This window comes from Sinocyclocheilus anshuiensis, unplaced genomic scaffold (genome assembly GCF_001515605.1).
Source record: "Sinocyclocheilus anshuiensis isolate Anshui unplaced genomic scaffold, SAMN03320099.WGS_v1.1 scaffold48, whole genome shotgun sequence".
In the NCBI taxonomy this organism is placed as follows: Eukaryota; Metazoa; Chordata; class Actinopteri; order Cypriniformes; family Cyprinidae; genus Sinocyclocheilus; species Sinocyclocheilus anshuiensis.
In genome coordinates this window covers 794,673-811,184 of record NW_015554124.1, presented here as the reverse complement: position 1 = coordinate 811,184, position 16,512 = coordinate 794,673, and the positions used below count along the sequence as shown (strand labels likewise).

General features: G+C 37.4%; 1 protein-coding gene across 1 annotated transcript; it reads left to right on the top strand.

The window, feature by feature from the left end:
* Positions 1 to 260: 260 nt before the first annotated feature.
* On the top strand, positions 261 to 16,336 carry nox4 (NADPH oxidase 4). The gene is made up of 18 exons (XM_016462571.1): positions 261 to 484; positions 596 to 691; positions 2,546 to 2,656; positions 2,850 to 2,934; positions 5,454 to 5,551; positions 7,920 to 7,947; positions 8,337 to 8,409; positions 8,732 to 8,812; positions 9,503 to 9,674; positions 9,787 to 9,954; positions 10,631 to 10,693; positions 11,369 to 11,429; positions 12,391 to 12,469; positions 13,818 to 13,937; positions 14,232 to 14,340; positions 15,467 to 15,535; positions 15,719 to 15,819; positions 15,926 to 16,336. Exons 1-18 carry the CDS (start codon positions 428 to 430, stop codon positions 16,044 to 16,046), a joined length of 1,692 nt encoding a protein of 563 aa, XP_016318057.1. The 5' UTR covers positions 261 to 427; the 3' UTR covers positions 16,047 to 16,336.
* Positions 16,337 to 16,512: the final 176 nt, after the last annotated feature.

The following is a 16,512-nucleotide window of genomic DNA, read 5'->3' as shown; positions in this document are numbered from 1 at the left end:
ATAGATAGATAGATGGATAGATAGATAGATAGATAGATAGATAGTGTTATTTTGTCGATCTCGACTTATTTACTTTATTAAAATATAAACACTTTGTGTATTTGCTCTGTAAATGAAGGCTATTGTTTATTATTATTATTATTATTATTATTATTACTATTATTATTATTATTATTATTATTAGAAGTAGTAGAAAATGCTCTTTCTGTTTTATTACCCAGGATTCACTCGACAGGATGGTTCCCAAACCGGGCGTTTGGTGGGAGGCGCGTGACGGGGAACATGAGCGGCACGCGGAGTCCCTGAGAAGCCGGCGGGTTGACCGTCACGGCACGGAGAGTCCAGCGGCTGCACCGGTGATGTTTAACGGCGGTTTGCGGTCCGAGGTTTAGCATCGCGGTGCGTAAAGACCGCGCGCGCGGCTATCATGAGCGTCGCTCTGAAGAGCTGGAGGGCCAATGAAGGACCCAAACACTTGATCATGGTGAGATGAGAGATTTACTCACTATACGGTTGTCACAGTGTCTGTACGGGTGCGTGCATTGAGTCTGAGATGTTGTCATTTAGATTGTTGTGTTTTTATTGTTTTGGGCAGATGTTTTGGATTGCAGTCAATGTCTTCCTGTTCTGGAGAACATTCATGATGTACTTCAGCGGAGCGCAGTATTATTATCTACACAAGATGCTGGGGGTAAGAACTTGAGTTTGTGTTTTCAAGTTTGGGGTGTGTGAGTTTTACAGGTCTGCCGAAAAAAAATAGGAACATCACAGAAATTCTAATGGTTTCCACTATACCATTACAACGTTTAACCATTAAAACCGTTAAAAATGGTTTCCTGTTGTGTGTATTGAGACATATTCCATTAGGATGGGGACATTTTTTGGTCCCCATGAGGAAACAAGCTTATAAATAATAAAGAAGGAAGTTTTTTTTTTAAATCTAAAAATGCAGAAAGTTTTCTGTGAGGGGTAGGGTTGGTGTAGAGCGATAGAAAATACAGTTTACAGTATAAAAACCATTACGCCTTTGGAATCGGAATGTCCCCTTAAAACATGGAAACCCAACCTGTGGTTGTGTGTGTGTGTATGTGTGGTTGTGTGTGTGTGTGTGTGTGTGTGTGAGAGAGAGAGAGAGAGTGTGTGTGTGTGTGTGTGTGGTTGTGTGTACAGATAGTGTTGGGTCCACAACACTCCTGTATGAATCAGGGTAATTGTTGTCACAGGTTATTGTTTAATGTCCTGGAAAGATGCTGCACAGGGACACACAACTTTCTGAAAACAAACCACACTTGTCTTAGCTAAGACTTTTATACATTTATGCCAGAATTGGGCAATTGCAGCAGTTTTACTCTGCCTATGTGTTTGTGAGCTGTAAACCCTCATATGTAGCAGGGCTGTTGTGTTTCTGTATAGAGCTTAACAGACGTGTAACAACTCGCTCACCTCTGTACAGGAAAAAATGATCAAACGCCACTGCAACGCACATACCAACACCCACATATACTAGAGATTTTCTGCTTGATTTCAGGTTTAATTCTTTAGAAATGCCCCCAAAAAAAAAACTTACTTTAGATTAAATATTTTTCAGATAATATTATAATTATTTCCTGAGGCTGTAGTACAATTACAACATGATTTAATTTTTTTATTTTAATTTTCTCACACAATATAAATTAGTTTTAAAATATATATTTCAGGAACGTACAGTGGCTGAGAGAGTGAAGAAACACCTGCAACAAATTAAGAAAACATCTTCATCAGTTTGACAACACACGTGCTGCAAATACCTACAAAAAAGTGATGTGACGTGGCCAAGTATGGTGACCCATACTCGGAATTAGTGCTCTGCATTTACCCATCCAAAGTGCACACACACAGCAGTGAACACACACACACCGTGAACACACACCCGGAGCAGTGGGCAGCCATTTATGCTGCGGCACCCGGGGAGCAGTTGGGGGTTCGGTGCCTTGCTCAAGGGCACCTCAGTCGTGGTATTGAAGGTGGGAGAGAGCGCTGTACATTCACCCCCCCCCCCCCTACAATCCCTGCCGGTACGAGACTCGAACCCACAACCTTTGGGTTATGAGTCCGACTCTCTAACCATTAGGCCACGACTTCCCCTAGTGAAGTCGTGCCACAACGTGCCAAAATACAGAAACGCGCTGCAAATACTCACAACACAAACAGAAGCGTGCTGCAAATGTGCACAGACCACATCGAAAATGTTTAACGGAACCGAAACAAGTGTCTGTGCTACTTGCAGCACGTTTCTGTATTTGGTTTCGTTGTGAGTATTTGCAGCACGTTTCTGTTTTTTGCTGCGCTTTTTTTTTTTTGTATGTATTTGCAGCACATGTGCTGTCAAACTTATGAAGATGTTTTCTTAATTTGCTGGTGTTTTCTATTTGCATGTGTTTAAGGTGCAGAGTGTTGCGCTCTCTCGGCCAATGTAGGAACGGCATCTTTCGCATCATTTTCAGGGTACTCGGCATTAAAAAGTTTGAAAACTGTTGTTCTAACCCCTGTGTATGTGTTTCTTCAGCTGGGCCTCTGCATCAGTCGAGCATCGGCCTCTGTTCTAAACTTTAACTGCAGTCTGGTACTGCTGCCGATGTGCCGATCACTGCTTACCTTCCTCCGAGGATCACAGCGGGTGAGACAGACATCACGTGCACTTTGAGAAATTCTCATATTAATGCATTCATGTCAAATCTGTGCAGTCACAAAAATGCACATTTATTGCATGCTGTTTCAGATGCTGCATATGCAGTTTAAAGATTCAAAGACATGTTGCTGCCATGCTGAATGAGGGTTGTTTTGACTCTGACTCTTTCTCTGTCTGTCAGGTGACGGGTAGATGTGTTCGTCGGCTGCTGGATAAGAGTAAGACGTTTCATGTGGCATGTGGAGTCACTATATGCGTCTTCTCAGGTGAGAAACCTGATCAGATGCCTCAACAGAAACGCTCGATACTGACCATAGTTTGTGTTGTTTCTGCATGATCTGGTCAGCTTATTCTGCCCACATAGCAGGAAGAGACTGTCTGACTGACATAAAGTGACCAGTTTGCTTGTTGTACATGATATTTAGGAGTTTGATAAATGTGAAATTGAAAGCTGTGAGAGCAGAACATGTCAAGTTACATTTATTTCTATAGCACTTTATACAATGCAGATTGTTTCAAACAGCTTCACAGTAATAAATAGGAAAATAACAGAATCAATGATGCAAACTTCTTCAAATAAACAGAACAGAACAGCTATGCTTCAAAATATCTAGTTTGCTTACAATAAAGTGTTTTAAGAAAAAGATTTGATACAAACTTTATCAAATGCAGCAAGTTCTTCCTCAGAAGTGTTATTGTAGCAGCTTGGAAAATGTTTTGAGCATGATTTTTGGTTTGCAAGGCCAAAACAATAAGATGCAGCTTGTCATTTTGAGAAAGATTGTACCATTGTTGGTACATTATGCATCAGACAGTAAATGAACAGACCAAACAGACTCCAGAACAATGAGAGAGACCACGCAGACAGACAGCAGATTACACTCACTTCATGGGAGAGGAAGAACAGATTACTTCGGTCGAGTCACTAGTCTGTCTGAAAGCACTCTTTTTGTGTATTTATGCATGTATGTCACAGGGTTATTATAGTAAAATAAAACAATTAAAAAATTTATTAAAATTAAAATAACTAAAATGAAAACTGACATAAAAATTAATCATTAAATAATTAATTTAATTAAAAGCATTATCTGTGGATAATTTTTGCAATGGTGCATATGCTGCACCAGAATTCTCATCGCATATGCTGAGGTGCATAAGCTCAGACCAATGAGGCCTATGATCAATCAGTACTAAAAAGAAATATAAAGTCTATGCTAATTGAGAGGAAACAAGTTGATAAAAAATGAAATCCAATATTTGGTAATAATATAGCATAATGAGAGATTTACAAGCTATTTTTGTAGGCCAGTGATTTCTGACCGGGAACGCCACAAGTGTAACAATGTGGGGAAAAAAGGCAAAAATGTACAAACATTATCCAAGTTTTTCGGGAAGTTGTCACACCCTGTGTGAGCAAAGGCGTTAAGTTTTAGTGCAGTGCAATAACATTAACTAGCATTTTCAGGAAAAAGAAAATCCTCTCTGGGTCAAAAGACCATAACAAAAAAAAAGACCAGAACACAACATTAAAGCTAATTCAAAAGTATATACAGTGCTGCTTGAAAGTTTGTGAACCCTTTAGAATTGTCTATATTTCTGCATAAATATAACCCAAAAAATCATCAGATTTTCATGCAAGTCCTGAAAGTTGACAAAGAGAACCCAATCAAACAAATTAGATAAAAATATATACTTTGTCATTTATTTATTCAGGAAAATGATCCAATATTACATATCTGTGAGCGGCAAAAGTATGTGAATCTCTAGGATGAGCTGTTAATTTGAAGGTGAAATTAGAGTCCATCTGTTCAGAGGTGTTTTTAATCAGTGAGATGACTATCAGGTGTCAGTGTGTGCCCTGATTTATTTAAAGAACAGGGATCTATCAAAGTTTGGTCATGTTTGTGGAAGTGTATCATGGCACAAACAAATGAGATCTCTGAGGACCTCACAAAAAGAGTTGATGTTGCTCATCAGGCTACGGATCATTTTTCTCAATAAATAAATGACAAAGTATATATTTTTGTCTCCTTTGTTTGATTGGATTCTCTTTGTCTATTTTCAGGATTTGTGTGAAAATCTAATTATGTTTTGGGTTATATTTATGCAGAAATATAGAAAATTCTAAAGGGTTCACAAACTTTCAAGCAGCACTGTATAAAATCTATAACAGTATCTCAGCGATATGAAAATAACACTGGTATGTTGCTGTCTGAGAGTTTGACCTGGTAAATAACTTCGACTAGTGTTCGTCTAGTGATAGGCTAGACAGTTTTGCCAGTAGACAGGTGTGTGCGTGTGCGTGTGCGAAGGGTTCACAAACTTTCAAGCAGCACTGTATAAAATCTATAACAGTATCTCAGCGATATGAAAATAACACTGGTATGTTGCTATCTGAGAGTTTGTCCTGGTAAATAACTTCGACTAGTGTTCGTCTAGTGACAGGCTAGACAGTTTTGCCAGTCGACAGGTGTGTGTGTGTGTGTGTGTGTGTCTGTTTAGAACACAGGAATATCCAGAGGGATTCCCAGCTGGTTTTATCTTGTGTCTGCGAATCCCCCACATTTCCTGTCTCAGTGCATTGTGGTCTTGTTCTAATTACAGAGTTCTGAGGCATCCTGTTACCATGACAACTGCAACACAAGCTACAACACACACACACACAAAGAGAGCTGCTGAATAGACAAATTGTCTTCCACACATACTTTACGTATGCTGTCATTCCATGTGTGTGTTTTGTCTGAGTTGATGATGTTTATGTGTTTGTTCGTGTATATGTCTGCAGTGGTTCATGTGAGCGCTCACCTCGTGAACATGGTCAGTTTCTCTGTGAGATATTCAGAGGATTTCCCTGCACTCAATGTCGCTCAGTATCGAGGACAGGTATCACAGATATTTACATGAATTTTCTGTGTTTGGAATAATAATTTTTTTTTAATGTTTTTGCAAGAGCGTAAGGTTTGATTTTGACATTGGTGGGGACATAACGGCAGACGACAGACATTTAATTGTTTGATTAAAATTATTGCTAGGGACAATGTAGTAGTCGCTGGATATTGGTAGGGACATGTCATAGCATCTCTACTAAATTTGACACCCTTGAAAATCATAACAAGCGATGTCTGACTAGAAACTAGAGTTCTCTCTTTAAATATGAAGAGGTCAGGACAGGTATCACATATATTTACATGAATTTTCTGTGTTTGGAATAATAATTTTTTTTTAATGTTTTTGCAAGAGCATAAGGTTTGATTTTGACATTGGTGGGGACATAACGGCAGACGACAGACATTTCATTGTTTGATTAAAATTATTGCTAGGGACAATGTAGTAGTCGCTGGATATTGGTAGGGACATGTCATAGCATCTCTACTAAATTTGACACCCTTGAAAATCATAACAAGCGATGTCTGACTAGAAACTAGAGTTCTCTCTTTAAATATGAAGAGGTCAAACAACAGATAAATGAGTTAATTCAAATTTCACAAAAAGCTTATGGAAGTAATTATAATATAAGTCAGACACTGAAGTGAATTGCTGTTTTTGTCACTCTTTTATGGTCTTCTGTGATTAATTTTCTTAAAGGGTCATGATACCCCAGACTACTTTTTCAGAGATTTTAGCAGAGGTGTTTGTGTTGCACATCATAGAAGACCATGTTAGCATCCGTTAATTTTAATTGTTGGAGAAAACGGGTTAATTTTAAGATTTTTTGCGCTATTTTCATCTTCCGGGTTTAAAATCTACATCGTGTTGACGTCACAATTTGTGACGTGGCAAAGGACTAGTGCATCGATGACGTGTCGGTGTCTATTAGATTATTCATGAGACTGCGTGTTCTTATCCTATGAGAACTGTCTGAAACCGAAGTTGTTTGTGTTGTCTGTCTTCCCTCTTCCCCCTCCGCTCTGCAGCGCACCACGCCCACTTTTTTTTTAGCGTTTTTTAAAACTGTGGTGAGAACTAACCAGTGCTGAAACGGGGTTTCATGATTCTTTAAGAGATTTGTATTTGTGCATACTTTCTTTGTTTTTTCTTTGTTTTATTTTTATAACAGTACTGCCTTAATGGTTTGATGTTTTGTACTGTTTAATAAAATAAAAAAAAAGAAATCAGAAAAAAGATTTGCGATACACACTCCGGAGTCCCAATCAGAATCAAATGATTCACGAACCTGCACCGAAGTCTCGATCTGAATCAAATGATTCACGATCCACGCTTCGAAATCCTGATCTAAATCAAATGATTCATGATCCGTGCTCAGAAGTGCCGATCTGAATATTGATTCGAGAACCATAATTTCGGATCGGGACATCGGAGCGCAGATTGCAGATCATTCAATTTGCGAAATGATTCGCCAACCAGCTCCGAAGTTCTGATCTGAATCAAATGACCCGAACCGAAGTACCAATCTGAATCAAATAATTATCGATTCTCGTTCCGAAGTCCCGATCTGATTCAAATGATTCGTGAACCCGCATCGAAATCCCGATCTAAATGAAACGATTCACAATTCGTGCTCCAAAGTATCCATCGTGCTCCAAAGGATTCACGATCCACGCTTCGAAATCCTGATCTAAATCAAATGATTCATGATCCGTGCTCAGAAGTGCCGATCTGAATATTGAATCGAGAACCATCATTTCAGATCGGGACTTCGAAGCGCAGATGGTGAGTATTTCAATTCGCAAAATGATTCGCGAACCTGTTCCGAAGCATAGACTGTCCAAAGTCCCGATCTAAATCAAATGATTTGCAATATGCAATTTGAAGTCCCGATCTGAATCAAATGATTCGCGATACGCGAACCGATTGGAGCGCTTCTAAACAGTGAATCATTTTGCGGCGCATTGTTTTAACTGATTCGGAGTTTCGAAAAGCTCAGTTTCACCCATCACTATACATGCTTTTTAAAATCAGTACAAGCCATATCCAAATACGAAAATTAATGGCTCTTTTGATCTGGTTTTTGCTAGTGAATTGAACTGAATGATTGAAGTCACAAATTTTTATCAATCGGGAGCAGTTCCAGCATATATGACTTACTCAATTGATTCGATTTGTCTGTTCCTCCGCTAAACATGTTCAGCCATGTTTACACGACACAGTCAGTACTGATACTGGCTTAGCTCACTAGTTTTATGACATTAACTGAAATAAGTGAAAAAAAGTATGATGTCTACAGATCGAATTACACACAGTTGTGCTGTGTAATATTTAAAACTGTGGAAATATGTTTTTATCTCTTTAGGATCCCAGAATTCTCATCATAAGCACAGGTGACTCACATTTCTAAATCTCCCTTCTTTACTTCTACATCAGTGTGTTGTGTTTAATATAATGAAACTGAACTTATGATATAGGATGATTAACTGAAAAGCCTTTGGACAGAGTCTTCTAACTTTGTAAAATGTGTCTCCTTTTATTTTGTGTTTAAGCGAGATTGTTAGCTGAAGTGTTTAAATATCTCTTTCAAGTTATTTCACACAACTTAATTTCTAAAAATAATTTTATTCATATTTTGAATTGCTTATATTTTAATTTTTCATTTTAACTGTAGTAATATGTAATTTTGTCATTTTTATTATTACTATTATTTTTAATATTATTATTTATGTTTAATTTGACCTTGCTTGAGAACTCATGATTTTTTTGGCTCTTTTCTTAGTTCCTGGAGTTACTGGCGTTCTGTTGGTGCTGGTGTTGTTTCTGATGTTTACAGCGTCGTCTTATTGTATTAGGTGAGAACCTGTAACCTTTTAACTGTTATTTGACCTGCCTGTGACCCTAGTCTCCTCTCCCTAGACTTTATACACACACACACACACACACACTTGACTTGTAATTACCGAGACTATTACCCGGAGGGGTTCTTTCCCTCTGATTGATCTGGGGCCGATGGGCTTCTCCTCTCCATTGTCCTGCTATAATTGAGGTGCTTTAGTTCACTTTAGGACACTTCAAGAGCGTCTCGTTCAATCTAAGAGTCCTGAACGCTGTGCTGCATGTTCTTTTATCTCGCTCTCCTTTTTATTTGAGTGCAATTGTGTGTATTTTTCTCAGAGTCTCAAGCTACGAGATTTTCTGGTACACTCACAACCTCTTCATCGTGTTCTACATTATTCTGATGCTCCACGTAGCAGGGTGAGTTTATCAGTGCATTTCCCTCACACGCATACAAACAAGACTGTGAAAATATTGTCAATAAATTTGGGGGGGGGGAAATCAAACTTGAATACTTAAATAGTATGTGAAATTAGAATTGGTGTGTCCCCAAATCATTAAATATGAACTGAAAATAGTATGTAAGAGTTGCACTGATGGCATGCTATTTCTATACTTGATGCATACTTTATTACCCATAATCCCTTACATTATGGAAGAAAGGTTTTTTTATGTCTTAGATTTGCAAATGTCAAACAAAAAATATTAATTAGTGTGATTTTTGTAAAATTAATTTTTGAATGAAATTATGAATTTAAAAAATTTTTTTTTTGTTTTTCCCCCTTTAAATAAACAGGGTTTCTGCAGGTCTTAAAAAGCAGACGTATCTAAAAATTAATATCTTCCTCAGTAATTTTTTCTTGTCTTTCAATATACATCAAGATACATTTACTTAAGATGCAAAATTAAGGTGTGAAGTCTTCTAAAAAATATGGGCCTTGAAAGCTTGTTTTCCTATTGAATTGAGTTGATTTTCCTAAGTCTGTGATGAAAAGGTACAGTAAAAGTTTTCATATTTCTAGGGTTACATTTACCATTATAAAAGTAGAAGTGTGCAAATTGGGACCTTTATGCTTTATGCGATAAGATTGATGCCTCTCTGTTCAATAGGGGAGCTTTAAAGTATCAGTCAAACGTGGAGGCCCGCCCACCCGGCTGCACACACAACAATCTCAGTTCATGGACCAATCACAAAGCAGCAGGAGAGAAGGGGGCGGAGTTTTCAGGTGCACCACAAACAGTTTGTCAAGAAGAGGCTCATTTTCAACCCCATTTTCCTCAGGTCTGTCTGTCTCTAAATGATGCAGTAGTTGATTCTTTCACGTTGTTGTTTATATAGTTTTGTATGTACATCTGTATGTATATGATTATCAGTCGTTGTGTGTGTGTTTTAGACGTGGTTGTGGGTCTCAGCTCCTCTCTGCCTGTACTGTGCCGAGTGGTTGTATCGTTTCATAAGAAGCAGCACTGCTCCTGTTACCATAGTTTCTGTCGTTAGTGATCCATGTGATGTGGTAGAATTGCGCATGCTGATGAGCGGCTTTAAGCCCCGCCCTGGACAGGTGAGCCCCGCCTCCGCACGGTTACAATAAAGTTTGTTTTCAAATTTTTAAATGAAAGACTTCAGTCTGCAACACTCCTCTTCAAACGTTTGGGGTCTGTAAGATTTTTTTTTTGAAAGAAATTGATACTTATATTCAGCAAGGATGCATTAAATTAAAAGTGATAGTAAAGGCATTTATAATGTTACAAAAGATCTCTATTTCAAATAAACGCTGTTCTTTTGAACTTTCTATTCACCAAAGAATCCCGAGTGAAAAAATAAAATGTATCAGAGTTTCCACAAAAGTATGAAACAGCACAGCTGTTTTCAACACTGATAATAATCAGAAATGTTTCTTCAGCAGCAAATCAGAATATTAGAATGATTTCTGAAGGATCATGTGACACTGAAGACTTGAGTAATGATGCTGAAAATTCAGCTTTGATCACAGAAATAAATAGCATTTTACAATATATTCACATAGAAATCTGTGATTTTAAACGGTAATAATATTTAACTTTTATACTGTTTTTACTGTATTTTTGATCAAATAAATACAGATTCAGTGAGCAGAGGAGACGTTTTTCAAAAACATATGTATAAGGCCCATTTAATGTAAATGTTAGTATATATATTATGTAAATATGCATATTTAATGTCATGTCTAAAATGTGTTTTTGTGATGTTTTCTCTAGTACATCGTGCTGAACTGCCCGAGTGTGTCGTCATTTGAAAACCATCCCTTTACTCTTACCACAGTGAGTCCGTTTGTGTGTATTACTGCATTCAAGTCATGATGGTACTCATGAGATAAAAGCACATGAACACCACTGCAATGTCATAATCACCAGTGGGAAACTCAGGAATTTATTTAGGCGCCAACTTGAGTGCGTCAATGATAGAATGATGGCTAATTGGTATTGCTCATAAACACATTTTAATTGCACGTTGACATGTTTTTATCTAAAGTGACTAGCAAATTATGGATACAAAAACAATTACTAATGTTATTATTCTGACTCATTTCGAACTCGCATCATATCATAGGTTATGATTTCCAAATGCACAAGCAGGACCTGACAGCAGCATATGAACATGTGCTTCTTCTTAAACAGTGCTGAAGGCATTTTCAATGATGTAATGCTGTTGAAGATTATTATTGGATCAAATTGCACTCTCTTTCAAACAAAACATTCCATGATGGTCTATGTAAATGTTTCCATTAAAAAGCATTTTTGAAACATGCAATAAACTTCTCCACACTTATACACTTAATACGTTAGCATTCTCTGCCAAGTAAAAATTTTTTACCCACTCATACACTTTGCTTGGAGTCTTTCTGCCCGCAGGGGTCTGTTTCCTTTAATGCATGACTGTACCTGATCCTCACACTCAATCCCTGCTCTCTGTGTGTGTTTGACTGTGTTCCTCAGTGTCCAACAGGGAAGAATGAAACATTTGGTGTTCATCTCAGAGTGCTGGGAGACTGGACCTGTGCGTACACACACACACACACACACACACACACACACACACACGCATAATAAATAAAAGATGCTGTGATCTATATTATCTAGTTCAAATGTTTCTGTCAGAATGTGTGAAGTTTGGATTAAAACACACTCTTACACACACATTTTTTTTGGCTCAGTCCTGTGTCAAGACACTTTCCATTATCATGCTTTACAGATACTAGTTCCTGGAAGAAAAACATACTTAACAAAAGAAATAACACATACCAGTGCAAATGCACATGGGGGATAAAACAGGCAAAAAATCCCACCAATTTACAATAAAGGACTTATCCATATCTAGAGACCAAAATGAGACCATAAGCATGTGTTAAACAACATAGCAGTGCACTAACATCCATCTAAAATACTCTGCACAGCACTGTCTTAAAAACCACCCAGAACAAATTAAAAACTACTTAGCAATGCTCTAACAACCGCCGAGAAATCCTTAGCCACATTCTGTAGCATATGGAAGCCCGCTTCTGCCACTGAATGAAAAATAAAAAAGGTAATTGCTTTTTATCTCACAAATCTGACTTTTTTTTTTTTCGCCATTTCGAGTTATAGGTCAGAATTACGTGTTACAATGTCAGAAATGTGAGTTATAAACTCACAATTGCAAGCAAAAAGTGAGAATTGTAAGATGTAAACTCGCAATTGCGGGAAAAAAGAAATGCGAGATACAATTCTCACTTTACTCTTGCAATTGCGAGTTTGTAAAATGTAAACACAATTACGAGAAATAGTCAAAATTGTGAGATTAAAAAGTCACAATTACCGTTTCTATTTTTCTAACATGCTAAAAACATTTAAAATGCCTTAGCAACCACATAGCAATGTGCTAACAGTCACCCAGAACACCACATTTTCTGAAATATATTTGATATTGTTTTTATTTGTACATATATTGTTGATTTTCTTTTGTCTATGTTATTCCTCAGCGAGATTTTCTCAGCTGCTGCTTCAAAAGTCGAACAGCTCTGAGATCCTTCCCATGATGCAACAGAGGAGATACCCCACGTAAGTCTGCTGCGCTGTGGGAACAGTGTCAGCGGCGTTGATGAAAGTCATGATCCCTCAGTATACTAGGAGGTGAAATGTCACGACCCTCTGTCTGCGTCATTTCCTGGGAAGACAGAACAGTTTTCCAGGATTGTGTGGGCGGGGTGTCAGGTGACAGGCTTTAACAAGCCTTGCTGTCGACATCATTTCCTCACATAAAAGTGTTTTTACAGTGGATCAGTGAGTGTACAGTGGGAACGACTGCACATCCTCATCCTGTGTGTGTGTGTGTGCTTGTTTGTTTGTGTGCGTTTCTTTTCTGCTGTCGTGTGCAAGTGTGTGTTTGCTTGCTTCCTTATGTGACTGTCTCGTTTTATCAGTGGAAAACCGACAGTGGCTGTTGCAGCGAATAGCATTTTCTGATTGGTGGGGTGGTTGTCAGGTCTGTTTGTAATAGCATACTACTTGTACTAATATTTCAGTATGTATACTGTGCATAATATGCTCTTCATGTAATACCCAAATGACTTGCTACATTTAACAAGATATGCAGTGTGCAACTATAGCACAGTGCACAGAATACAGTATCCCATAATGCAATGCAAAAATATTTTTTTACTTGTGATTTGATTGGCCCACAAAGACAATTTACATAAAAGTAGATTTAGAATGCAAAATAACCATATATCATTTCACATGCTTCAAAAAAATAGTATATACCCAGGTAACCGGGAACATTCTCAGAACATTCGGGCAAGTTATGTATTAACATTTTACAGTAACATTAACATAGCATTTTTATTAAAGTTATTTTGTCTTTAATAATGTTCTCAAAACATTATTTATACATTGTTCATGGAATGTTATTTCTGAAACGGTTCAGTTGAACGTTCGTGTAACATTTTGTAAATGTTGCTACTTGTTTTGGTATGTACAGAGAGTATTCCAAAGTAACTTTCCCATAATGTTTGCAAAAATGATCAAATAGAATGTTCCCTTAACATTTGCATAAACAAGATAAAACTGCACATTTTGAATTTTCCAAATATAATGTTTTCATAGCTTAATGGGAAAGTTAGCAAAATGTTCTTAGAACATACTTTTGTAAGCTCAATACAGTACAGTATGCAGGAATCAGTATGCTAGTATTCCATTAGTTATATTTGGAATGGAATTCTAATTCATTGCATACTGCAGTAGGTAAGTAGAATGTATTCCATGCATACAGAAATTTCACACACAGTGCACAGTTTGTCATACTGCAGAAATAACATGAGTAGTATGGAAGTATTATGGAAATGGATATTCTGTCCACATGCATCTTCTCTAATCTCATTGGTTCTTCTGCTTTCTTGTCCCGCCCCAGAGTGCATGTGGATGGTCCATTTGGCAGCCCGTCAGAGGAGGTGTTTAATTACGAGGTCAGCCTGTGTGTGGCGGGAGGGATCGGAGTCACGCCGTTCGCTTGTGTTTTACAAGCATTATTGTGAGTGCAACCTGTCATTCACTTTACTGTAACATCAGATCATTCTTAAACTCTCTGTGTCCCTGTGTTCTAAATGGAACACTAGTGTGCTGCAAACTACACAGTACACACTGTATATTGAATACTGCATTTCTTTGCAGTTCAGATGGTGGTCGTAGGTTTGATTCCAGTAATAGATCATCCCGGGATCTATTTGCACAGAAAATATTATGCACTTTATACATACTATGTGCTAAAAATAGTAAAATGTGTAAATCCACAGTAAAGTGTCTGAAGGTGTTGTGTGTGTTGCAGTGATGACTGGCGTCAGTATAAGTTGAGGAGGCTGTATTTCGTTTGGGTTTGCAGGGACCTTCAGTCTTTCTATTGGTTTGCTGATCTGCTGTGTGGCCTTCGTGAGAGGGTAAAACACACACATACACACACACACTGGTAGTCCTATCATTATGGGTTCATTCCATAGGCGTAATGGATTTTATTCTGTACAAACTGTATTTTCTATCCCCTCACCCAAACCCTACCTCTAAACCTACCCCTCACACAAAACTACAGGCATTTTTAGATTCTCAGAACACTTCAGTCTGTATGATTTAAAAACTTGGACCAAAAAAAGGTCGAAATTTGCTGGTGGGGACATTTGGTCACCATAAGTGAATACCTATACACACACAGTGGCTCTGAAAACGTACACTTAACCCTTAAACTCACACTTACCCCTGTAAATCCTGAAATGTGAAATAATAGTCCAAACAATATTTTGCATATGTGTTTTCTTCTTTTAGTTGATAAATCAGGGTTTTTATTCAGAGGCCCAAACTGAACAAGAATATGCAATTTAGTGCAGATGCTGATATTTATATGACCAAAAATTAAGATGAAATTCTGATGCTTATAATGTAAATCTGTGAAATATTTATAACATTATAGCAGATACTTACGTAAAATTATGTAAATATTTCTATATCTCCAATAATATGTCTTAGCAAGATGATATTTAAATGCTTAGTTTGATGATCAAAACATAATGCAATGCAATGATGATAGAGAGATGAACAAACATTCCTCAAATGCCTGATGATCATATTTGAGACTTACATTTGAACATGATTTTTTTTTTAAATATTGTCTGAATAACCAAGTAAAGCTAAGTTTCTTCAGTTCAGCAAGTGTTTATCTTGAAATATTACTAACAATATAAAAGTTGTTCTTATATTTATTTTATAAAAATCACTAAAGATTTCACAGCAAAAAGCAAGTGAAGCACAAGCTGAAGGTGGATGTTTGTACGATTATACTAAAAGACCCTTAACTTGATTAAAAAAGTGTGTGTGCAACAGGTTTTTCAGCAAAGAATTGATCATGTTGATCATTTAGAGACCTTTTGTGTATCAAATAAGATACAGAAGGCTTTATCGGATTAAAAATGCATGAATGTAACAGAAAAATAATATATACAAAATATAAACACGTTATGCAGTATGCATGAAATATTAAACATCCTCTTGTAATATATTGTCTTCTCTCTGTAGCTGTGGCGGGACAATCGGCCAGATTATCTGAATGTTCAGCTCTACCTCAGTAACACTCGGGGATTACAGGTGTGTGTGCTTATATCTCATTTTATTACTTATTTAATATTAATTTATAACTTGAGTTTTGTAGATGCAAGCATTGTTCTTTTGTTTACAGAAAATGTAAACATCTAGTTCATTATTTTACAATAAAATATGCATATATCAGTTGTCATACTGAAGTAATTTCTTTCATTGTGTGTTTTGAAGAGCATCGGTGAGGAACGTTACCGTTTTTTGAGCTCCAGGCTTCGGATTGGTCGGCCAAAATGGAAGCTCCTTTTCCAGGAAATAGGGAGAGCCAATCAGCTGTGAGTATGATGAATGCATCCATTATTGGCTGAAATAATGTAGTTATGCAGGCCATTTTAATGATTGCAGTAATCAAAAATGATGATGTGTGTGTTTGTCCTGCAGTAAAAGAGTGGGGGTTTTCTGCTGTGGACCCAAAGGGATCTCTAAAGCGTTACACACGCTATGCAATTCAAACCCACACACAGGAACTGCATTTGAGTACAACAAAGAGACCTTCATCTGAGGGATGCAAGCAAACCCATCGTTTAATGCCAAATGAAAAGCCATTAGAGTCTCTGACACTGAGGAATGAAGACAGGAGAAGACAAATGTGGATGAAGATGTCTGGAATTCATGCACCACATCCTCGTCTAAAAATGAATCCTTGGACAAAGAGATGGAGAGCCGGTAAACAGTGTAATGAGATGGAAAACTTGCACAATTACGTTCTTATTCAGGGAATATTTGTGATTCTGCATGTAGTTTGTCTACATGAACCTGCACAACGCTTGATAGACCCTTAAATGAATAGTTCACCCAAAAATGAAAAATTGCTGAAAATGTACTCATTCTCAGGCCATCCAAGATGTAGATGATTTTGTTTCTTCATTGGAACAGATTTGGAGAAATGTATCATTGTGTCACTTGCTCAGCAGTGGATGCTCTGCAGTGAATGGGTGCCGTGAGAATGAGAGTCCAAACAGCTGATA